The sequence below is a fragment of the Simochromis diagramma genome, unplaced genomic scaffold (assembly GCF_900408965.1).
Source record: "Simochromis diagramma unplaced genomic scaffold, fSimDia1.1 OVJJ01000386.1, whole genome shotgun sequence".
Taxonomy (NCBI): Eukaryota; Metazoa; Chordata; class Actinopteri; order Cichliformes; family Cichlidae; genus Simochromis; species Simochromis diagramma.
Window position 1 is genome coordinate 54,879 of NW_024387210.1, and position 26,286 is coordinate 81,164.

At 42.1% G+C, this 26,286-nt stretch overlaps 1 protein-coding gene and 1 long non-coding RNA gene across 2 annotated transcripts in view; one reads left to right on the top strand and one right to left on the bottom strand.

Annotated features, from left to right (window-relative positions):
- The window catches only part of LOC120746458, a 22,378-nt gene extending 12,073 nt beyond the window's left edge, over positions 1 to 10,305 (bottom strand). Inside the window, exon 1 of the long non-coding RNA XR_005698858.1 lies at positions 10,177 to 10,305. This is a non-coding gene — a long non-coding RNA (uncharacterized LOC120746458). The remainder of the gene's footprint in view (positions 1 to 10,176) is intronic.
- Positions 10,306 to 10,575: 270 nt separating this feature from the next.
- LOC120746466 (NLR family CARD domain-containing protein 3-like) lies at positions 10,576 to 26,206 on the top strand (the record flags this gene model as incomplete). The annotated part of the gene is made up of 6 exons (XM_040051878.1): positions 10,576 to 11,816; positions 12,066 to 12,671; positions 14,919 to 15,092; positions 17,474 to 17,647; positions 23,962 to 24,025; positions 24,192 to 26,206. Coding segments are annotated over 6 exons (2,790 nt in total), but the record flags the coding sequence as incomplete, so codon positions are not given.
- Between the last annotated feature and the right edge of the window lie 80 nt (positions 26,207 to 26,286).

Here is a 26,286-nt window from a genome sequence, read left to right on the forward strand (position 1 = left end):
TTAAAAAACAACTTAATCCTAACAGTTACCATAGTTAACCATTTGATGTATGCAGATGATTTAGTGACCTACCCCCCCCCCCCCCCCCCACCCCCCCCCATATAGTGCTGCCTTCAACAGTATTAAAGGCTTGGTCTCAATACGAGTTTGATATTCATTACAAAGCCAAGAATGGTTGTAGAATATGGTTGACTGCCAGAAATAAAGAAGACCAGAAATTTAGTCATTCCTGAACTCTCTTATCAGGCTCTGTTCTTAAAGTGTGTACTGTGGTTAAATATTAGGTCACTACATATCTGATTATTTGTCTGATGTTGGACCTTTATGACAATGTCCACCTAGTGTATGCACAGATAACATGTTGAGCCATAAGTTTGGTATGGGCACTGCTCCAGTGAAGGTGTGGACTCTTCAAAGCCTTCTGCACTCCAATGTACACTCCTATTTGTACAAGACCTACAGGAAGGGAATATACAAAACTCATTGTAGCATACAATGATGGAATGAGGTTGAGGCACCCATGTGTGTCTTTATAAAGTGAAACAAACAAACAGTGAAAAGACTTAATGGTTCTATTCTGCTATGGCTGTAAAAGAGACCCCCATATAATGTGTCTTGTTTAAAGCTCTCATTCAATAGAAACAGCCAAAATTACTGCAGACATTTCTCTGACAGCTTACCTTAATTTTAGCTCTAAGTGGAGATCAGTTGTTCTTAACATGCTTTGTGATAAGCATATGAAATTTTTCTATTTAACACAAAAGAAAACACATGAAAAAAGAAATTACTATGATTTTTTTTTAGATAAATAAATCTGAGCCTAATAATCCAGCCAAAGCTAAATAAAAAATAAATAAAATTACTGATGTGTCATCACAAAAAACAGACTGACATCAAAAATCCCTTTGTAAACTGAGCATCTTGCTCCAAATAACAGAAGGTGTTTTTTAAAAAGGCATTTTGGGGGATATTTTCCTTGTGAACAAAACATCTGTCATCACTGCTCTTTGTTTTGGATGCAGTTTTTATAAAATCAGAGCTGAAATCATAACAATGAAACAGCTTATAAATTATACATCAATACAAATGTGTCAATTACCAAATTCTCTTTCATCATTTCAGACTGGGATGGTATTGATAAGATTTTCACGATTCCGATTCCATTTTCGATCTGTTTAACGATTCTATCTTTATCGATTCTCTTATTGATTCTTTTTAAAAGGAGAACACTAAGGTCAATTAGCTTAGACTTTGTTTTATATCTTCTCTTTGAACAAGGTAGAAATTTAGGAGTAACTGGCCTTACAAACCCAACAGTGAGATCTTAAGAGATCCAGCCTACGGCTCTTCAATGGGGTGGTCACCAGGGTCCCCAGGAAAAAAATTGTAATGTAAAATAATAAAATAAATATTCTCTGTAGCAATACAAAGTATACATAAATTGTTCTGTGGCAATTACACAAGAATATCCAGTAATGTCCCTGCCTACAATTAAACACATTCACTTACCGAAAATCGGGGGCATCTGCTGTGGCAAATGGGTGCAAGCCTTTTACCCACAAACTTAGTCACTGCCCGTGACATTCGTCTATCCTGGCCTGAAAGGAGACGCTACCGGTAGACTGCAGCGAGAACTGCCAGCATCTGAGCAGCCAGACTCTGTCTGTCTCTCTCATCATGGTCACCTATGCACAGTAATGGCAGGTTTGTAATAAGGCAGATCGCGCTAACATAATATGCACTGTTAGTTGATTATTACCTGCCGCATTAACGGGAGAGGCGTGCAAACGTTACGTGTGATGGGTTGAGATTCACGAGTCGGAGCGGAATTAAAAACACGACCTTCATTAAGGTCACGCGTGTTTTGTGAGCAATCTTTGCCTATTCGTAGTGTTTCCTCCCTTAAATGAAATATCTACTTTGCAAGTTGCCCTGTTGTCATCCGTTCTCATAAGTATAATCAAACTTTTGAGCGTTTGAGCCGCTTAGGGCCGTGTTTCCTGCCAGGTAAATGACACTCCGCATGTGGTGACGTCATTCGGGGCGACTGGAATCGATAAGGGAATCGTTTGCAAAAATGGCAAACAATTCCAAGGAATTGAAACAGTGGGAACCGGTTCTCAACAAGAACCGGTTTCGATACCACCCTATTTAGAACAGTTAAAACATCAACTGATGGAAATCCATTAATCTGAAAACGTGTTTCTGAGTGAAACAGACAGACATGTAAAGACTGAACATCTGTTCAACAGTCAGAGTGTTTCTCTAACAGGAGGACACTCTTTACACTCACTCAGCATAGACACACTGAGGCACCATACTGGATTTCTAATCCATTTAAAGTAGTCCAGATCCAAATCCAGGATAAAGAGGTTCAGTGAATGTGTGTTGAAGGGTGGAGGTGGATCAGGGTGTCAAGGAGACTCTGTAGAAGGACAGGTGCCAGCAGGCCAGTCCACATACACTGCTACTCTGTTAGAGACGGAAGAGGGAGGAGGAGGAGGAGGATGAGATGCATGTGTGCAGTTATTGTGGCTGACAGACCGAGGACCATCCTTATAACAAATCAGACTCCAGGACTTATCATTTTTTCCAAACATGCAATCATAACTACGTCCTTTCCTTCGCTTTTCTTGTAACTCACTGATATATAAACTCTTCCTCTCCACTCAACCTCCCAGTAACAGCGACCAGTTAGACCATTTCTACACAGCAACTGAGGCTCATAGTCAAATCTTTCTGGATGATCAGGATATGGCTGAACCTTCTCCACATTTTTACCTTCCTGTTCTTGTCAGACAGTTGAGGTTTGTGTTGTACTGTGTTTGTGTCGATTGTGAGTTGACAGGAATCTGAATGAGAGAACAAACACAATCCAGTTGCAGTTATTGATCCATCAACTGTTCATTGATTGACACTTTGATGACTCCTGCATGAGTGATGTGACAGTTTGAAGATGGTTGAAGTGTGTTTCTTTGTTTTTCATGAATCACATTAAACACACTTACACTTCCTCAGACCTGGTCTCCACCATCGGACTCCCGCAGGTCCACCCTGAAAGGAGGATCAGACCAGCACAGTCTCTTTCAGCATGCACACATGGACATTACATCACTTCATACACATACTGTTAGACACTGATAAGGAACAGGCCAACATTTTCACACAATACATTTTAATCCATACCGTGGCATCAAAGTGGAACCTGCTGACACACGACAACCTCTTTTTCCTCTATATATACTGTTGTCTGATGAATAAACCTTTGAGTTGATTTTGGGAAAGCAACCTGAACAGTCTCTGTATCATTTTGTTCTCCTAACTGCTCCCGACGTCGTAACTAACCCAGCTGAACGGCATACCTGAGTGTTGCTTTGAATAATTAGGAGTATTATAAGGAAAGGACAAAACTCTGCTTATCGCTCACGCCTTGGAGGAAACCGGGGACGGAAATTTCCTTCAGTAGTAATGAGTCAACATTCAGTCCACAATTATAGATGAATATGAGGTTCTTAGAATGAATTTTAATGAAACATCTTGTTAAAACTGTAACTCTGTTTAATAGGGACATGGTCATTAAAAGCACTTGATGCTGCTCTCTACTGCATCTTTGCAGAGATTCAAAAAGGAAAAAAGAAAGTTTCTCTTTTTTAGTCACATTAAGTTCTCCAACATGTTTAGACGGTAGATCCTCTTTAAATCCTGGATCAGTTGAAAATGTTTTTCACACATGTTGAATTGATTTAATGTTAATTGACAGAAGCTTCCAGTTCGAGTGAATCAGTGTCTGTCATTAAATGTATTGTCTGTCTGTGTGTTTTTGTGCGTGCTGGGCTGCTCCTTCATGGCTCCAGCTATAGTGGACTGATAATAGAGGTAGAGCAGCTGATGGCAGCTGATGGCAGCTTCCTCTGCCCGACACTGCTTTCTGACTGCATTCAGCTGACACTCAGATGAAGCGGAAAAGAAGCAGTTGATATTTGGACAGCACATATTATGGAAAGGAGGATTTCAGATGATGTGCAAATGAATGATTTATGTTTCCTCTGCAGGTGAAGGTAGAAAGTGTGTGAATGTGAATTCAGCAACATGGATCACTGTGAGGTCAGAGAGGAGGGAGTCCCTCCCTCTAAAACCACTCTGTGTGGGAAACATGGGAGCCAGACCAAAGCTCAGAGGTGAGATGCCCATCTTTAACTGTCCATGACTCTTCTCCATGTCACAGCTCAGCACTCACACCACTGCTCCATCGTTATTCACAAGAACCAACCTGGACTTCAATCCAGTGAATTTAGAACACACCAACTCTCTGCTATTAGTGACTTTGAACAAATTAACACCTTGATGTTGTTGGATATAAACTGCAGTGCAAACATGTAATTCCCTCAATCCCATTTAAACTGACTCTTTAAAAGTAGCTCTTTCTTTCCAAAGAACTGAAAACCCAGTTTGACAAACAGAAAGTGATGCTTATGAGTTTTTTTCCATTAATCATGTTGTACTGTATGTTATAGTAAGTCAGAGAGGGGTTAATTCTCCACTTAAGTGAAAGAAAACACTAAGTTTCAAGTGCAGAAACGACTTACTTATAAAACAGCGTGAACATCATTAGTGGGTTCTTCTGAAAAAAAGTTAAAAAAAAATTCTCATGATTGATTATACTCTAAACTCAGGCAACATTTTTTAACTCTAGTTTTCACAGGAAACAGCAGCACACTGCTGTGTATGACTTTAATGGTAATTGTTTTCTTTCAAGAAATAGAAACAGAACATGGTTTGTTTTCAAGAGAAATCAAACAAGCTTTTCCAGTCAATCGATAGTCTATATAAATATTTTAATTTTTCTTCAAACAAAAGTGTGATCCAGAGTTTATCTGAAGTGATTCTTGATCATTTCCAGACATTACAAAGCAAACATTAGGCCCAACCAGGCACTCTCAATTTTACTCCACATTGAAAATCGAACAAAATTGACAATTTCATCTACATTTCCATTAAAGTCTGTTCCAATCACAACTCTATTTAGCCTGGAGATACTCTTTACCATTTCATCCAGCTTACTCCAGACTTGGTCTTTATCTTCTGATTTATATCTACTTGTGGGGCATATGCGCTGAGATTACCTCCTTGCCTTACTTTTCTCTGGTCTCCTACCCACACAATATATCTTCCTTCATTCTCTCCATCATATAAGCCAGCTCTATTTTTTTTTCACCAATCATAGTTAATACATTTAAAGTCCTTACTCTTGTGGTGGCAGATTTCTTTTCTCATGTATTAATCACATATTTAATCATATCACTTTAGTATAGCAAGATCCCTCCTGTCACCCGTTTGCATGCATGTAGAATGCTATCACAAGTGGGCCCCAGGGTTTATTGTACCTTCACAGAGGGTCTTTTATAGACTTGAAGATCTCCAGACATCCTGCTCTTAGGGAGGTGACAGCCAAGCAGAAAACAAGGTCATAATTCTCTCTATGAGGAAAGAGGTTTTAAGGATGGGGCTGAGGGTATAGCCTCCCCGTGACAGGGGCCAACATGTAAGAGTTTGTGGAATGTCTCTGTATATAACGTGCAAGGGCAGTGGCCACGATTCAGAGATCACCCTGGTGTTTGAATGGGGTGGTTCTCTCCACAATCCAATGTATTAATTAAACCACTTCAAATAAAACTGACTGGGTGTATTGCAGGTTATTGTTAAATTTCCACAACACTCTCACGTCCACCCTCCGGCCTTTTCTTCTCTCTCACTGCCTCCTAACATGCCTCCCCTGTCTGCTATTCCTTTGTCTTCAGCCAGCAGTTGCACAGTTTTGACTGGCAACCTGTAGACAACAGCATCAATGGTGCTTGTTGTTAACCTGAGCTCTGACTAATGTAAAATCTGGAAATGGAAATCTGAATTTTTAGTACAGTTTCTTACACAGATATGAGCTTCCAAAAAGGTACATTCCACAGCTTTGGGAATTATGGAGGCAGCTCTCTTAGAAACTTTGCAGACTTGATCGCTTTCCCCTGTGCCTCCCCGAACATAGTATTCAGTTCACTATTGCACTGCAGTTCAGTGAGTTCAGTTTGCAGTATGGTGGGGAGAGTCCACATAGCTGAGAAGGGTTCTGCAAACAGCTGGGAAGAGTCACAGTATGTCTCGAAGTCACCAAATCACTATTCAAAATCTCATTGCAGGTTTTCAATAGCAGACAGATGAGTTTTGCATAGTCTCAGTTTTGTGGCAAATCTTTCATACTCTCATAGGCTGCTGCGATGAGCTGTCTAAGACATGGCAGCTTTAGGTTCAGAATTTTTAGCTCATGTGTAATGTCCACAAGGATTGCCAAATCCATTATCCAATTTGGATCATCCAACTCAAGAACATCCACTTTTCCAACTTCCATGAATTTCTTGGCTTTAGCTCTTAACTCACAAAATCTCCTCAACACATGCCCCCTCCTGTGCTAATGCACCTCAGTAAACTATGGAGCTTGGAAAGAAAAGCGTCTGGACTTCTTTGAGTTACTTGAAGATGTTTCACCTCTCATCCGAGTAGCTTCTTCAGTTCTAAGGGTCAATGGTGGAGAGTCCCAGATTTAAACCCAGTGGGAGTTTCCCCCCAAAGAGGGACAAAGGACCCCCTGATGATCCTCTACCTAATCACATGAGCCAAGGTGTGAAAGCAGGTGTGGGTCCCAATCAGCCAGGGTTTCGGGTGAGCTCATTGTGAAACCTGGCCCCACCCTATCATGTGATTTCCTGAGGTCAGATGGCCCAGGATATAAGTGGGCGTTAAGGCGTCTTGGAAGGGATCTCAAAACTGGATTATAGATGGCAGACAGTTGGTGTTGTAAACCACCGCCTCTGTTCAAAGATGGTCGTTCACAGTGGACGTGAAACGTCTTCAAGCAACTCAAAGAAGTCCAGACACTTTTCTTTCCAAGCTCCTTAGACTATGATGACCTGGATGACTGAGAACCTTCACAGACGCACCTCAGTAAAGTACCATACAATCCCTCAATTTCCTCCAAAAACGCCCTGAACCTGCGGCGTTGTAAACCTCTGGACCTGATGTAGTTGGAGAGTTGGAGAGGAACAATATGAGGGAGGTCTGGAATGGTGTGAAAACCATCACAGGCCACAACACCAAGAACAGCACAGTGGGGGGGACTGTGGAGAAGGCAAACAAACTCAACAACTTCTTCAACAGTTTTGACCAGCCCACAACCCTCCCCACCCTCACCTTTACTACAGAGCCCTCTCCCTACTCTCCTACCTCCCTCACTTCCCCCCCTCCCTGACACTATGACACCCCCCTCCTCCAAACCCTCTATCAACAGCAGGACCCCCCCCCCCCCCCCCCCCCCCATCCTTCCAATCATCTCCCAGTTTCACAGTGGATCAGGTCAGGTGACAACTGAGGAAGCTTCACCCCAGGAAGGCAGCAGGCCCAGACAAGGTGTGTCCTAGGATGCTAAATGCGTGTGTTGCTGAACTTGGGGAGCCGCTACAACGAGTCTTCAATCTCAGTCTGCAACTGGGGAGAGTGCCCGCCCTATGGAAGACATCCTACATCGTCCCGGTCCCCAAAAGGAACCGGCCTAATGAGCTGAATGACTTATGACCAGTGGCACCAATGTCACATCTTATGAAGACTCTAGAGCAGCTCTTCCTCAACCTCCTCCGACCACAGGTACAACATGCCCAGGACCCACTACAGTTTGCATACAAGGCGGATGTCGGAGTGGAGGATGCCATCCTGTACCTCATACATAGAGCCCACTCACACCTGGACAAGGGAAAAGGCACGGGCAGGATCCTGTTTCTTGACTTTTCAAGTGCCTTTAATACCATCCGGCCCTGTCTGCTTCAGGAAAACTAAACAGGATGCAGGTGGACCCCTGCCTGGTCACCTGGATCTCAAACTACCTCACAGACAGACCACAGTACGTCAGGCTGAAGGACATCACGTCTGACACTGTGGTCAGCAGCACAGGAGCACCACAGGGAACTGTGCTGTCCCCTCTTCTCTTCACCCTGTACACCTCTGACTTCTGCTACAACTCTGAATTATGCCATATTCTGAAGTTTGCAGGCGACACAGCCATCATGGGGCGTATCTGGGATGATCAGGAAGAGGAGTACTGAAGTCTGGTGAAGAACTTCGTCACATGGAGTCACACAAACCACCTGCAACTCAACACCTCAAAGACCAAGGAACTGGTTGTGGACTTCGGAAGGTCCAGAGCAGGTCTACTGCCGGTTCAGATAGAGGGACAGGAGGTGGAGGTGGTCAACACATACAAGTACCTCGAGTTGTGGGTGGACAACAAGCTGGACTGGTCATGCAACACGCAGCACCTGTATAAAAAAGGCCAAAGCCGACTGTACTTCCTCAGGAGGCTGAGGTCTTTTAACATCTGCAGGAAGCTCCTGAGGATGTTTTACCAGTCGGTGGTTGCTGGAGTACTTTTCTATGCTGTGGTGTGCTGGGGGAGCAGCACAGCAAAGAAGGACTCATTCAGGCTGAAAAAACTGATCAGGAAGGCTGGCTCTGTGGTCGGCATGAAGCTGGACACTCTGGTGACAGTGGCAGAGAAAAGGACACTAAAGAAACTGCTGGACATTATGGGCAATGCTGGGCATCCTCTGCACACGGCCATAAACAACCAGAGGAGTCTGTTCAGTGACAGGTTGCTTCTCCCAAAGTCAAGAACCAACAGACTTAAAAACTCCTTTGTCCCACACGCCATCAAACTGTTTAACTCCTCTCTAGAGGGGAGATGGAGGGGAAACAGGAGGACAAAGGGGGGGGGGGGACAACTAAGCTGTAGTGCCTTTTCACTGTGCAATACTTTTTGTTAATATCCAACGGTGCAATAGACTCACAATACGTGAAATGTGCAATTCCCTTGTATTCTTATTCCTATTTATTCTATTTATCCCTTTTGTATACTCTGTATTTATATATGTCTCTGTATTTATATATGTGTATATATGGTATATTTCTGCTCACATTCTGTAACTTCTGTCGGTGCTATGCTATTGGAAACCGAATTTCCCGGAGGAAACCACCCGAGGGATTAATAAAGTTTTATCTAATCTAATCTAATCTAATCTAGTTTATGCATTTTAGGATTTACAGACATGACTTCAAGCATTTTCTGCACAGTGCATGTTGATGTAAACGGCAGTGTCATGGATAATGCTGTGTTCCAAAACACACCTAGTTGCTCAATTGCAAAGAACAGCTGCAGAAATATAACTTTAGCTTTGGTTTGGCCAAAAATGCAACACAAACTCAGCAACTCTTCTGTCAACTCTGTGTGAGCCAAGTGTTTCTGACCTCTGCTTTGAAGTTTACCCAGGATATATATTTTGCATTTTTCTTCAGTAAATTAGAAGAAAACAGATCAGACATCCAGTGTACCAATATGCATTCCCATTCCAATATCTCATAGATATTAAATTGGTGCAGTTTACTGAAAATATTAGATATGCCACAATACTATTAATGTTGGTTATTGAAAAAGTGTTCTTTAAAGAAGAGACGAGATTGTGGCATGTAAACTTGATTCACAAGTTATTGTACAAAAGAAAATAATCTGAGGTTGTCAGAAGAGAGCTACTCACAGTTTTGTCATGGACTGGTTCCTCAGTTGCTTGTCATCTGTACCACACTAATCACCCTGGTTTGGAAGGCTGATGGTAAGGTGCTGGAAGAGAGATTGGTCGGTTATTGGATGTTAGATAATTTGTTTTTGGTTTTATACTGACTTCTTGTTATTCATGTGTTATTGGAGCACTGTAAGTACTTGAACTCAATACAAAATACTAAGCTGAGCTGTTGATTCTCAGTGGATTCAGAAGGACTAGTAAACTTTTACAACTATAGGGAATCATCTGATTCACTGTCTTAAAAAAATTCACTTACTGAATTTTTACTCTGTGCTTGAACTAATTCTTGATGATTCCTCCTCAGAGTGGACCAGGTGAGCTCAGAGGTTCCCAGTGATCAGTCTGCCCAGCAGAGTCAGACACACCTGGACTCCATAATTACGGTCTGTACATGTACAACAACTACTTTTACATCTATTCTGTTCACAGTCATCTCCATGCTGCTCTTTGTAGACCAGTGGATTGTCATTGTGTCCAACATAGATCTGATGTTTGGCTCCATGACTTCAGTCTGATTGGGTCATTCATAAATTATTCCGTTCCAGCTGCTGGAGGACAACATCATCACTTTTGTGAAGAATGAGGTGAAGATGATTCACAAAGTTCTGAGCCAAGATTACCCAACATATTTTGAGAGTGAGAGGGAGGAAGAGGAGGGGTTGGAGGATGAAGATGAAGAGCAGAGGTGGAGAAGCAGAGAGGCATTTGTAATGATCGCATTGAACTTACTGAGGAGAATGAAGAAGGAGAACTTGGCTGACAGTTTGCAGAACAGTAAGAGGATTTCTCTCAAAATGTAAACTCCTGAATAAATGGGACATTTCTCTCAAGAGATGGACCAACATGTAGTCAAATGGACATGTCTTAGAGAAAGGAAACTGGACCGTCCCTTTACAAAACGTGAACTGATAATCTGCTTTTCTTTTCAGAATATCTTGCTTCAGTTTGTCAACGCAAACTTAAATCTAATTTGAAGAAGAAGTTCCAGTGTATTTTAGAGGGGACTGCTAGAGTAGAAAACCCAACCCTTCTGAATCAGATCTACACAGAGCTCTACATCACAGAGGGAAGAACTGCAGAGATCAATGATGAACATGAGGTCAGACAGATTGAAACAGCATCCAGAAAGCAGTACAGACAGGAAATAAGAATCAGAAAAGAAGATATATTCAAAGCCTCACCTGGAAGAGATAAACCAATCAGAACAGTGCTGACAAAGGGAGTGGCTGGCATTGGGAAAACAGTCTTAACACAAAAGTTCAGTCTTGGCTGGGCAGAAAACAGAGCCAATGAACACATTCATTTCACATTTCCATTCACTTTCAGAGAGCTGAATATGTTGAAAGAGGAAAAGTTCAGCTTGGTGAAACTTGTTCATCACTTTTTTACTGAAACCAAAGAAGCAGGAATCTGCAGCTTTGAAGACTTCCAGGTTGTGTTCATCTTTGATGGTCTGGATGAGTGTCGACTTCCTCTGGACTTCAACAAAAATGAAATCCTAACTGACCCTAGAAAGCCCACCTCAGTAGATGTGCTGCTGACAAACCTCATCAGGGGGAACCTTCTTTCCTCTGCTCACCTCTGGATAACCACACGACCTGCAGCAGCCAATCAGATCCCTCCCGAATATGTTGACTCAGTGACAGAGATCCGAGGGTTCACTAACCATCAGATGAAGAAGTACTTTAGGAAGAGATTCAAAGAAAACAAGCAGGCCAGCAGGATCGTCTCCCACATGAAGGCATCACGAGGCCTCCACATCATGTGTCACATCCCAGTCTTCTGCTGGATCACTGCTACAGTTCTGGAGGATGTGCTGAAAACCATACCGGGAGGCAAGCTTCCCACAACCCTGACTGAGATGTACATCCACTTCCTGTTGGCTCAGGTCAAACTGAAGAAGGTCAAGTATGATGGAGGAGCTGAGACAGATCCACACTGGACTCCAGAGAGCAGAAAGATGATTGAGTCTCTGGGAAAACTGGCTTTTGATCAACTGCAGGAAGGAAACCTGATCTTCTATGAATCAGACCTGACAAAGTGTGGCATCGATATCAGAGCAGCCTCAGTGTACTCAGGAGTGTTCACACAGATTTTTAAAGAGGAGAGAGGACTGTACCAGGACAAGGTGTTCTGCTTCATCCATCTGCTTCATCCATTTCTACGTAGCACTCTTAATTCTTATTCTCATGTATATATCTCATGTATATCTCATGCACATATCTTTCTACGTAGCACTTTTAATTCTTATTCCTACTTTTATTTTTTTATGTCTATTTAAGTGCTATTTATGACACTATGTTTGCACTGAAGCACCGCAGCAATTTCCTAATGTTGTAAACCTGCTCAACATTTGGCAATAAACCCCTTTCTGATTCTGATTCTGATTCTGATTCTGAGTGTTCAGGAGTTTCTGGCTGCTCTGTATGTCCATCTGACCTTCATAAAGTCTGGGGTAAATCTGCTGGAAGGACAACAGAAGACCTCCATATGGTCTAAATTGTTTGCAAAACAAGATTTAAGAGATGTAGAATCTGCAGTGACATTTTTCTACCACAGTGCTGTGGACAAGGCCTTACAGAGCCCAAATGGACACCTGGACTTGTTCCTCCGCTTCCTTCTTGGTCTTTCACTGCAAACCAATCAGACTCTCTCACGAGGTCTACTGACACAGACAGGAAGTAACTCACATTCTTGTCATAAAACTGTCCAGTACATCAAGGAGAAGATCAGTGAGGCTCTGTCTGCAGAGAAAAACATCAATCTGTTTCACTGTCTGAATGAACTGAATGATCATTCTCTACTGGATGAGATCCCACGGTACATGAGTTCAGGAAGTCTTTCCACAGATAAACTGTCTCCTGCTCAGTGGTCAGCTCTGGTCTTCATCTTACTGTCATCACGAAAAGATCTGGATGTGTTTGACCTGAAGAAATACTCTGCTTCAGAGGAGGCTCTTCTGAGGCTGCTGCCAGTAATCAAAGCCTCCAACAAATTCGTGTAAGTATATTTGTATATTTGTGCTCATCCTTTAATTTTTTAAAATTCTTCCTAATGTTGATTTTAATTATAGAAAGGCTTCCATGACTAATTCAAAAACCTGAACAGTGTGATGGTAAATGGATTGGTTCATATACAGGGAGTGCAGAATTATTAGGCAAGTTGTATTTTTGAGGAATAATTTTATTATTGAACAACAACCATGTTCTCAATAAACCCAAAAAACTCATTATTATCAAAGCTGAATGTTTCTGGAAGTAGTTTTTAGTTTGTTTTTAGTTTTAGCTATTTTAGGGGGATATCTGTGTGTGCAGGTGACTATTACTGTGCATAATTATTAGGCAACTTAACAAAAAACAAATATATACCCATTTCAATTATTTATTTTTACCAGTGAAACCAATATAACATCTCCACATTCACAAATATACATTTCTGACATTCAAAAAAAAAAAAAAAAAAAATCAGCGACCAATATAGCCACCTTTCTTTGCAAGGACACTCAAAAGCCTGCCATCCATGGATTCTGTCAGTGTTTTGATCTGTTCACCATCAACATTGCGTGCAGCAGCAACCACAGCCTCCCAGACACTGTTCAGAGAGGTGTACTGTTTCCCCTCCTTGTAAATCTCACATTTGATGATGGACCACAGGTTCTCAATGGGGTTCAGATCAGGTGAACAAGGTGGCCATGCCATTAGTTTTTCTTCTTTTATACCCTTTCTTGCCAGCCACGCTGTGGAGTACTTGGACGCGTGTGATGGAGCATTGTCCTGCATGAAAATCATGTTTTTCTTGAAGGATGCAGACTTCTTCCTGTACCACTGCTTGAAGAAGGTGTCTTCCAGAAACTGGCAGTAGGACTGGGAGTTGAGCTTGACTCCATCCTCAACCCGAAAAGGCCCCACAAGCTCATCTTTGATGATACCAGCCCAAACCAGTACTCCACCTCCACCTTGCTGGCGTCTGAGTCGGACTGGAGCTCTCTGCCCTTTACCAATCCAGCCACGGGCCCATCCATCTGGCCCATCAAGACTCACTCTCATTTCATCAGTCCATAAAACCTTAGAAAAATCAGTCTTGAGATATTTCTTGGCCCAGTCTTGACGTTTCAGCTTGTGTGTCTTGTTCAGTGGTGGTCGTCTTTCAGCCTTTCTTACCTTGGCCATGTCTCTGAGTATTGCACACCTTGTGCTTTTGGGCACTCCAGTGATGTTGCAGCTCTGAAATATGGCCAAACTGGTGGCAAGTGGCATCTTGGCAGCTGCATGCTTGACTTTTCTCAGTTCATGGGCAGTTATTTTGCGCCTTGGTTTTTCCACACGCTTCTTGCGACCCTGTTGACTATTTTGAATGAAACGCTTGATTCTTCGATGATCACGCTTCAGAAGCTTTGCAATTTTGAGACTGCTGCATCCCTCTGCAAGATATCTCACTATTTTTGACTTTTCTGTGCCTGTCAAGTCCTTCTTTTGACCCATTTTGCCAAAGGAAAGGACGTTGCCTAATAATTATGCACACCTGATATAGGGTGTTGATGTCATTAGACCACACCCCTTCTCATTACAGAGATGCACATCCCCTAATATGCTTAATTGGTAGTAGGCTTTCGAGCCTATACAGCTTGGAGCAAGACAACATGCATGAAGAGGATGATGTGGACAAAATACTCATTTGCCTAATAATTCTGCACTCCCTGTACAGTGCTATTCTACTCTGAGCACTCAGCGCTTTCTACAACTTGCCTCTTTCACCCATTCACACCAATTTTGCACATGTACTTTTTATTCCCTTTTTCAGTAAGTTCTTTCAAGCTAACATTTACACACATGCTGGCTTCAACTGAGCAGACTGGCCAAGCCAATTACATTTGTTATGTTGCAAGGCAGTTTCTGTTGCTAGATATAAGAAAATTCTCTCTCGCTGATTCTTTCTCCACCTCCTCCACAACTTTAAGTTTTTCTCTGAAAACATTTATAATTGGTGTTTTTTTGTTTTTTCTTTGGTGGAGTAAACTGTTGCTACATCTTCGTCTGTTGTTAGTGCGCAATGTTCAGGTTTGTCTTTTTTTTTCTATGCTATGATGGTATTGTAGTTAGAGAGGAAATAAATGTTACAGAGGCTCCTGTGCCACTGGGTTTGTTTTTATCTGGGCAACCAGTTGTCATAAATTGCAGTGGATCAGTGCTAATCATTCATCATTAAACATTATTTAATCTGACAACAAATATCTTTTTTTTTCTTCAGAATTAGTCTCTGTAACCTGTCAGAGAGAAGCTGTGAAGCTCTGTCCTCAGTTCTCAGCTCCCAGTCTTCTAGTATCAGAGAGCTGGACCTGAGTAACAGTGATCTCCAGAATTCAGGAGTAAAGCTTCTATCTGCTGGACTGAAAAATCCACACTGTACACTGGAAACTCTCAGGTTAGGGTTCAGACTTTCCACTTTTGGTAATTTTAATCCTATTGCCTAAAAAGGCTATTTTTCACAGAATTGCCAAGTATGTGTGAATTATTTGTATCTCAATTTCTGCCTGGAAAACTTTTCCATATTTACATTTTTTTAGTTTTTAGTTTGTAAAAATGACTCATGAACATGACACTGGAGAGAAAAAAATCTATCTAAGGATTTTTCATGTGTTGTTTGGTGTAAAAATGCGCTTTTTAATCTACTTTTGCTTTCTTTTCTTACTGGAAGAAAGAAAGTGTCCAGAATCCATGTTTTTAGGTGCCTAATAGGCATTAATAAAAATGACTGCATATTGAACATCTTAAATACATGGCTGTATAATATAGTGATTTACACATATACTGAACAAGCATAAGATTACTAACTTGCTTAGTAATGACAACAACATTATCATCCTTCCGGCACACAATGGTAGGTGAGCGGTTTTGCTAAACCAGAAAGAGTATCATGAGAAATTTTTATCACCACTCAGTGACAAAAATACTTTTTGAACCCCTGAAATGAGACCCAGGAAGTGGTTACAGGAAGAAGGTAATAGACCTGTCTGAAGCAGTTAGAAAAATACAATGCTATTCACTGGACCTCATAGAGATGTGAGTGTGGAGGAAAAATCAATTGAACTTTTTTTATTTATATAGCTCCAACAACAGTCGCCTCAGGTGCTATGTTGTAAGGTAGCCACTACGATATACCATACAGCAGTGGAAATGGGCTTCCTCCAAAGGGTGGCTGGCCTCTCCCTTAGAGATGCGGTGAGAGGTTCGGCTGAGAGGGGTTCAGAGTAGAGCCGCTGCTCCTCCACATTGAAAGGAGCCATTTGAGGCGGTTGGGGCATCTGACAAGGATGCCTCCCAGGCACCTCCTGGGTGAGGTGTTCCATGCATGTCCCATCGGGAGGAGACCACAGGGCAGACCCATAACATGCAGGAGACATTATGTCTCTCAGCTGGCCTGAAAACGCCTTGGTGTTCCCCTGGACAAGCTGGAGTAGGTGGCTGGGGAGAGGGAGGTTGGGGCTTCTCTTCTTAGGCTGCTTCCCCCACGAAATGACCCCAGATAAGCAGATGGATGGATGGATTATTAATTCATGTACTAAGAGAGACTTAATGTTTAATAATCCACATTTCATTGTTTTACTCTTTGGTGCTGTTAAGGATACTGTGTTGTTCATGTTAATCACATTTTGGTGTAAGTCTCTCATCTCAGAAGGAGAGAATGAGAGAGAAGGGCAAATTAGTCATCATCTAAGGATTTGGCCTGGAGAGTCCACAGGTATAGTGAGTAAGGCCAGAGGAGCAGCCACTGTCCAAAACTGTGGACTTGCACATTGTTTTTGTATTTGTCTGTCTTTTTTAAAAGTGAACACAGAGAAAGGTGCATCTCCACCTCCAGTTGTGCTTGTTCTCTCTAACCTCTCTCCTCTCAAAAATAAGAACAAAATCCGCATTAGCTCAGAGTAGGTTAATTAGATCAGCGGTCTCCAACCTTTTTTGCGCCACGGACCGGTTTATGCCCGACAATATTTTCACGGACCGGCCTTTAAGGTGTCGCGGATAAATACAACAAAATAAAACTAGTACCAGTACCGAAAAAACAGAAGATTTATTCATAACACACGTGAAAAGACCCAGGAAAACAGAGTTAACGATAAAAACGATAACAAAATAACGCTGAAAACCGATAAAAACCCTGAAAACCATACATTTCACAACTGAGCCTCAACTCTCGCAGCCCGGTACCAAACGACTCACGGACCGGTACCGGTCCGAGGCCCGGGGGTTGGGGACCACTGAATTAGATCATTCAAGTTATTTTTTCAGTTTTTAATTTTATTTGATTTTGCTTTGCTCCTGCTAAATTCCAATATATTGCAATTAAAGTCTAAAATTTGTCTTCCCATCAACTGCATTACACCCAGTTAGTTACCAAGTGCACCAATCTAGAGGGGAGGTACTATTAACAGTCCAGAACTGCAAGAACTTGTGTTTTGCAGAGTGTATGACAATACATTTCTTTACAGTTATCCTGCAATAGTCTTATGCTGCTGGGGCCTTCCCATGACACACAAAGGGAGGAATCAGGGTCACGTGATCCAGAGCTACTTATATGCTTTATCAAAAAGGAAACTTTTAAACCTAATGATGAAAGTAGAGATTCTCAAAACTGGGAGCTGGCTCCAAGGATGAGGAGCCTGAAGGCTTCCTTTCACTACTCAGCCACAAGTAAACTAGCAGTGTGAAAGCACAGTGCTTTATTGGGGTGATATGGTACTGAAAGGTCTGAAGGGCCTAATTATTCAAGAACTTGTATGTGAAGATTGTTTTGTGTTTCTGTAGTGTGTCGGGCTGTCTGATCACCGAGCAAGGCTGCAGTTATTTGGCTTCAGCTCTGAGCTCCAATCCCTCCTGTTTGAGAGAGCTGGACCTGAGCTACAATCATCCAAGAGGCTCAGGAATTAAACTGCTGTTGGCTGGACTGAAAGATCCAAGTTGGAGACTGGACACTCTCAGGTATGGATGAGAATTTCTAATAAAGGAGGAAGAGCTGGAAACATTTTGCATCCTTCACTTAGTTCATGTGTCTTTCATGCAGATGTGACATTCTAGTTTAAAAATAACAAGCAAAATATATATAGGTGCCTCCAAGCAGAACAATAATGATAATAATGAAAGCTTGGCAGCCTGGCATTGGGGTGGAGGACGCCATCATCTACCTCCTGCACCGAGCTCTAACTCACCTGGAGAAGCCTGGAAGCACTGTGAGGATCATGTTCTTTGATTTACCCAGTGCTTTTAACTAGGGGTGGGTTTTTATAATCGATTTATCGATTAAAATCGATTCTGGCTTGGATAACGTAAAATCAATTCATTACAATCCTGAATCGATTTTTTAATATAAATTTATTTTGCCCGAAATGCCAGAATCTCTGGTGAAATCTCACAAAATTTCAACAACCACCAAATAGCTAAGACAGTAAATGAGAGCAGGAACAGGGATTCTGCACAAAGACTTAAACACACAGCGCGGACCCGCGGATCAGAATCAGTTAGATGTCGCCTTTCTCACAGTCGGGGCTGAAAGCCGACAGCTCGCTGATTCTGATCTGTCGGCGGGTCCGCGCTTTGTGTTCACGCCCTTTATGCGCTGATTCTAAAGCTGTTAGTTTGATCTCTCTCCAAACAATAAAAATAAAACTGACTGAACCAGCAGCAAAAGAAGATCCAAACTACGCTTCACATAAACATCGTCATGTATTCACTCTTACTTTTACTGTTTTGCTTTGACCACGATGCACAGCTCTCTCTCTCTCTCGCTGTACTTCAAGAACAGTTTCCCGTCTAAAAATCTGTTTTCTTCATTATTTGCTTGCTTGTTACGCACAAGTCTACCGTTGTTTACAGTGCTGTCGGCCGACGTTTTTTTTTTTTTGTTTAATATACTTCCGAAAAGAAAACCTAATTTCTGCCATTCAATACTGAACAAATTTAAGCTTTTTTAAATTATGCAAAATGCAAAACGCTTAGCCGTGTCTGTAATAAAACCGCTGTAACTTCAGATGTAATGTTCATATGTTGATTAATGGTTTTCTTTTGTTTTTGATGTATTGTAGAATATTTTTATAAAATCCCAGGCCAGGAAAATCGCCTTCATGTTTTTCTGTGTTTTATCCTCAGCTACTTTGACACAAAGGCATCTGCTGTGATGCTCACACCTTTGATAAAGTCTTGTGTGTGTCAGCTTCCTTTTTATAGATACAAAAATATGTAAATGTACTGATCTGAATTATAATATTTCTGACTGAATCAAATCGAATTAAATTGAATCGTGGATCGAATCGATTCGGGACCTTGTGAATCGGAATTGAATCGATTCTAGAAATCAATGACGATACCCAGCCCTACTTTTAACACCATCCAGCCACAACTTCTGAGAGACAAGCTGGAGCTATCGGGAGTGGACCACCACATGTCCCAGTGGATACTGGACTACCTCACAGAACGCCCACAGTATGTGATGACACAGGGCTGTGTCTCTGATACACTGGTCTACAGTACGGCAGCCTCACAGGGAACTGTGCTGGCACTGTTCCTCTTCACCTCCTAGACTGCAGACTTCTCCATCACCTCCCCACGCTGCCACCTACAGAAGTTCTCTGACGACTCTGCCATAGTCGGCCTCATCACAGGTGAGGACGCCGGGAAAACCAAGAAGTTGGTGGTGGACTTCCAGAGACGCAGACCCACCACACTGACACCGGTGAACATCCAGGGAGTGGACATTGAGATAGTGGACTCTTATAGGTACCTGGGTGTTCACCTGAATAATAAACTGGACTGGAGCCACAACACCGATGCTTTTTACAGGAAGGGCCAGAGCAGACTCTACCTGCTGAGGCGGGTGAGGTCATTTGGAGTACAGGGAGCGATTTTAAAGACCTTCTATGACTCTGTGGTGACATCTGTCATTTTTTACAGTGTGGTATGTTGGAGCAGCAGTTTATCGGCAGCTGAGAGGAAGAGGTTGGATAAACTCATCAGGAAAGCCAGCGCTGTTCTGGGATGCACCCTGGACCCAGTGCAGGTGGTGGGAGACAGAAGGACTCTGGCCAAAATAACATTTCTGATGGACAGAGTCTCCCACCCCATGCATGTAAATGTTGCTGAACTGCAGAGCTCCTTCAGTGAGAGACTGCTGCATCCTAGATGCATGAAGGAGCATTTCCGCAGGTCCTTCCTCCCTGCAGCTGTCAGACTGTACAATCAGAACTGCTCCCAACAAACATAGATGTTTACATCTGCGCTGTAACTGCAATAATTTAATCAACCGATTCGCACTACAACCTGGTTTGCCTCTTATCTGCAGTTATTTTTATTTTATTTAATAACTGTACAGTACTCTGTTTATAGTAACCATTGTCCATTTGTAAATATGTAAGAAAAATTGTGTATGTTTCTGTTCTGTGTCCTGTGTACTGTTTGTTTGTATGTGTGTCTTTCTGGCTGCTGTTACAACCAATTTTCCCCTTGTGGGACAATTAAAGGATTATTCTATTCTATTCTATTCTATTGTTTACTTCCCCTTAAAATTACAATATTTGCAAGGAAAATGCATTTGTGGGTTAAGCAACACAGATGAGTATGCGGGTTGCTCTCATGGAAAAACTTGCCAGACCTCGTCTGCCACTGCCAAGCGGTTATTCTGTTATTGATTCTTGTTTGGTGTTTTTTTTTTGTTTGTTTTGTATATTTATTGTACTGAAGTCTAAAGAAATATTTTGTATTATTGGTAATTTAACCGTTTATTTAATTTCCTCTGGATCATCTGGGAGAGAGCTGTCAGTCATATCGTCCTGCAAACCTTCACCATGCTTGCTGTAGGTTGGACTTATTCCCAGTGGATGAGAGGGTTGCTTGTTTAAAGTTATGTATGTCCATAAGTGGCATGTGGGATCAGGACACCTTAGAAAATAAATACATTGATTATTTATTTTGTAATCAGATAATTGGACCCGTGGCCATATAGTCTGGACACTTGGGTGACGAGAAGTCAACTGTGAACTGATCACCACCTGGTGGTGAGTTGGATTGGCTAGCACTGCAGGAAGCTGAGCAGGACTGGCAAACCTTGGTCTAGAGGATGTGCACCAACTATAGGGGATCACAATCCCCAGCTTCCTTGGGAAAGTCTATGCAAGTTGCTGGAAAGGAATCCAGAAGTCGAACCTTTATGCTCAGTGTGATTCTTTTCAGGTTGCGAAATGCTAGACCACCTTTTTATCCTCCATCCATTTTTCTCCTCTACTTCTCCTTTTAAGTAGAGGAGAATATGGTGGGGTGCTGGAGCCTACATTAGCCATCATAGGTCAAGATGCAGGTTATACCCTGGACAGGTTGCCAGTGTGTCGCAACCATGTGCACTCACATTCACACCTATGGGCAATTTAGAATTACCAATTAATCTAACCCCACTTACTACATGTCTTTGGACTGTGGTAGGAAGCCACCGTACCCAGAGACAATAAATGAAAATGCAGGGAGAACATGCAAACTCCACACAGAAATGCCCCAGCCAGATGAGTCAAACTCAAAACATTCTTGCTGCGAGGCAATAGTACTAACCACTGCACCCCCATGCTACCAGCTCTTTATCCTCTCAAGTATACTTGAGGGTCCATGGGAGTTTGTTCAAGCAGTCTACATGTATTTTGACATGTAGACTGACTTGGACTTGGAGAATGCAATCAACCATGTCTTTTGTGGGGGGGGGGGGGTGCTTTAGGAATATGGGGTGTCTGGCGAGAGCCATCTCTGTAAAGCTGTTGCAGGAGCTTGGGCCACCTTGCCACCAGAAAGTCGGATTCATTATTGGTGGGTTGTGGACTCCACCAGGGCTACTGATTCTATTAATTATTTTTATCAACAGAATTCTAAGTGTAGCTATGTGGTGGAAGGCTTCCAATTTAATGGCCTCAAAATCTTATCTATGCTTTTTGTAGATGATGTGGTTCTGTTGGCTTCATCAGGTTCATTTATAATAAATAATAATAAAAAACCGAGATTAAAACAGTGGGAAGACTTGAGAATTTAAAATTCATAACTCATAAAGGCTACCATGTTTTATCCATATTACATAAATTCCTCGCCAAAACAAACATGTCTTTAAAAGACCTTAAACACCACCACAGACTGTGCAGAGCTTAGAGATAGGGGCATAGTAGACCAGATGTAAAAAGGAAAAAAGTATTGCCCACTTAAACTGGTAACTGTTTTTGCCACCCTTATATGCAAGAACTAAAGTTAAGTATTTCCAATAATTATTGATCACGTTGATATGGAGAATTTTTGGCCCAGTGTTCTTTGTAGAATTGTTTTAATTCTCCAACATATTGTCAGGTTTATGAACATTAATAATCAAGCCAAAGTATCTAAATAGGAATTAATTCTAGACTTTGACTAGGCAACTCAAAAACATCAATCTTTTGTCATTCGAAGATGGATTAATAATCACTGCATTGACAGTAAGGAGAGCATTTCAAGTGGGGGACAGTCAAAGGAGGTCAAACGAGATTTTATTGCTGCAACAAGCAATCCAAAAATCCAGTCCAGATCATCAGCACATTGATCCACATACAGTGGCTTGCAAAAGGATTCGGCCCCCTTGAACTTTCCCACATTTTGTCACATTACAGCCACAAACATGAATCAATTTTATTGGAATTCCGCGTGAAAGACCAATATAAAGTGGTGTACACTTGAGAAGTGTAATGAAAATCATACATGATTCCAAACATTTTTTACAAATAAATAACTGCAAAGTGGGGTGTGCGTAATTATTCAGCCCCCTTTGGTCTGAGTGCAGTCAGTTGCCCATAGACATTGCCTGATGAGTGCTAATGACTAAATAGAGTGCACCTGTGTGTAATCTAATGTCAGTACAAATACAGCTGCAGCAACAACAACATGAAGTCCAAAGAACACACCAGACAGGTCAGGGATAAAGTTATTGAGAAATTTAAAACAGGCTTAGGTTACAAAAAGATTTCCCAAGCCTTGAACATCCCATGAAGCACTGTTCAAGCAATAATTCAGAAATGGAAGGAGTATGGCACAACTGTAAACCTACCAAGACAAGGCCGTCCACTTAAACTCACAGGCCGAACAAGGAGTGCGCTGATCAGAAATGCAGCCAAGAGGCCCATGGTGACTCTGAACGAGCTGCAGAGATCTACAGCTCAGGTGGGGGAATCTGTCCATAGGACAACCATTAGTCATGCACTGCACAAAGTTGGCCTTTATGGAAGAGTGGCAAGAAGAAAACAGTTGTTAAAAGAAAACCATAAGTCCCGTTTGCAGTTTGCCGCAAGCCATGTGGGGGACACAGCGAACATGGAAGAAGGTGCTCTGCTCAGATGAGACCAAAATGGAACTTTCTGGCCAAAATGCAAAACGCTATGTGTGGTGGAAAACTAACACTGCACATCACTCTGAACACACCATCCCCACTGTCAAATATGGTGGTGGCAGCATCATGCTCTGGGGGTGCTTCTCTTCAGCAGGGACAGGGAAGCTGGTCAGAGTTTATGGGAAGATGGATGGAGCCAAATACAGGGCAATCCTGGAAGAAAACCTCTTGGAGTCTGCAAAAGACTTGAGACTGGGGCAGAGGTTCACCAGGACAACGACCCTAAAGATAAAGCCAGGGCAACAATGGAATGGTTTAAAACAAATATATCCATGTGTTAGAATGGCCCAGTCAAAGTCCAGATTTAAATCCAATCGAGAATCTGTGGCAAGATCTGAAAACTGCTGTTCACAAACGCTGTCCATCTAATCTGACTGAGCTGGAGCTGTTTTGCAAAGAAGAATGGGAAAGGATTTCAGTCTCTAGATGTGCAACGCTGGTAGAGACATACCCTAAAAGACTGGCAGCTGTAATTGCAGCAAAAGGTGGTTCTACAAAGTATTGACTCAGGGGGCTGAATAATTACGCACACCCCACTTTGCAGTTATTTATTTGTAAAAAAAATGTTTGGACTCATGCATGATTTTCGTTCCACTTCTCACGTGTACACCACTTTGTATTAGTCTTTCACGTGGAATTCCAATAAAATTGATTCATGTTTGTGGCTGTAATGTGACAAAATGTGGAAAAGTTCAAGGGGGCCGAATACTTTTGCAAGCCACTGTATGGATTGATGTGTATTTGTGAAAATATTGGACTGTTCCTTTATCAGTGTCAAACATTATGTGTGTGAGAGGGATGTAATGTCCATGTGTGCATGCTGAAAGAGACTGTGCTGGTCTGACCCCCCTCTTCCTTTCAGGGTGGAGCCTGCTGGAGTCCGATGGTTGAAACCAGGTCTGAGGAAGTGTAAGTGTGTTTTCAATGTGATTCATAAAAACAAAGCAGCACACATTCAACCATCTTCAAACTGTCACATCACTCATTTACATCTCTGATGTCAGGAGTCATCATCAAAGTGTCAATCAATGAACAGATGATGGATCAATAACTGCAGCTGGATTGTGTTTGTTCTCTCCATCAGATTCCTGTCAACTCACAATCGACACAAACACAGTACACACAAACCTCAAACTGTCTGACAACAACAGGAAGGTGACACGTGTGACAGAGGAGCAGTCATATCCTGATCATCCAGAAAGATTTGACTATGAGCCTCAGCTGCTGTGTAGAGATGGTCTGACTGGTCGCTGTTACTGGGAGGTTGAGTGGAGAGGAGAGGTTCAAATATCAGTGAGTTACAGAAGAATCAGAAGAAAAGGATACAGTGATGACTGTTTGTTTGGATACAACGAGCAGTCATGGAGTCTGTACTGCACTGATGATGGTCCTCGTTCTGTATGGCACAATAACAGAAACACACTCATCTCCTTCTCCTCATCCTCATCCTCCTCCGTCTGTAACAGAGTAGCAGTGTATGTGGACTGTCCTGCCGGCACTCTGTCCTTCTACAGAGTCTCCTCTGACACCCTGATCCACCTCCACACCTTCAACACCACATTCACTGAAACTCTTCATCCTGGATTTTTTGTCTGGTCAGGTTCCTCAGTGTGTCTGTGCTGAGTTGAGTGTAAAGAAGGTCCTCTTGTTAGAGAAACATTCTGACTGTTGAACAGATAGTTCAGTCTGTACATGTCTGTCTCTTTCACTCAGAAACACGTTTCCAAATTCATGGATTCAATCAGTTGATGTTTTAAACTGTTCTAAATGATTCCTTGCAAACTTCTTCCTCTTCAGTCTTTTAAAGATGGAAGCTACGATTATTCCAGGATCCACGTGTTGTTTTTCTGTATTTTTTCCCCTTAAAGCTTCACAGTGAGTATCACAGTGTTGAATGGACTCCACACACACAATGGTTGTGCTCACACATGTCAAGTTTATTTACCACACACTCTGGCCAGCGCTGGTCAGCTTTTTTTTTAATCTCTCTTCTCTCGTCTCCTGCCTCACTAAGAAGGGAAAAGACCCTCATCAGTCCAAATGCCACACGCTGTGTTCTCACCTGCCTCCGCGGCACCGCCCTGTTCAGCTCACTGCACCACTCCTCCCCTGCAGCTAAGCCAGGGACCACACCTCCACCACAACCAGTATGTTGTGTTTCTTTGAAGCTCAGTTAACAACCAGCTCCTCTGTATTTTCAACAAGTCTGAGCTTGTTAAAATGAATCCAAATGTTTGATTTCTCTTAATGTGATTTTTCCAACCTTCCAACCTGTTCCACTCATTTTTGGAAACTGTGATGGAAGCAGGAGAGGAAGGAAGCTTTCAACAGGAGCAGATTTTCATATTAAGAGCACATTTGAATGGTTTTTGCTTTAATTTGTTGTCAAATCCTGAGAACAGACAGGCTGTTTGGATGCTCCACGACTGAATAAGTGGACATCCAATCATACTCAGTGTATAAATCATTAAAGACATTCAGCATCTCTCATGTTTCTGTTGTACTATAAAAATAGCTCCTTTAAAAACTGATCCAGTCAAAGAACCATGAACTTCCATACTGATCAGATCAATATGTACAGTTCTGATATCACCAAGTCCTCAGATGTTTTATCACCCTCTGCTGGTGAGAAGATGAACTGTAGGATGTCAGTTTTGGGGGGTTTAAATTTGTTTTCTGTGATCCTTATCTGTTTTGGATCCATTCTGCCATGCAAGTGGACTCCAACTTGGTCACAGTGTGTCCATAATCATGCTCCAAGTAAAACCACAAGATTAACCTTATAGTGTTGAAACAACAACAATTAAAAATTTGAGTAATAGTGAACCAGTTCCATTGTTTGTGGGCTCCTCAAACTGAATCCAGCAGGTTATTTGGTGGACATTTAAACACTTAAACAAACAAGCACGCATCTATAAGTTGAACGTCTCCAAAATCCTTTAAACAATTGAACTTTATAGGGCAATTAGACTTATCCCTCTATGAAAACTCTCCAGCTGCTATAAAATGTTCAGATGAGTCTGAACAGGTGGTTTGTTCAGGCTCAGACTGTCTCTATGCCAGAAACAGTCTGAGCTGGAAACAAATCCGGTGGTTGTTTATTAATAGGATGCACAGGCCTCAGATTAACACTCTCAGCCCACAAATCCTCCTCTATGAAACGAATATACAGGCCACCATCTGCAAA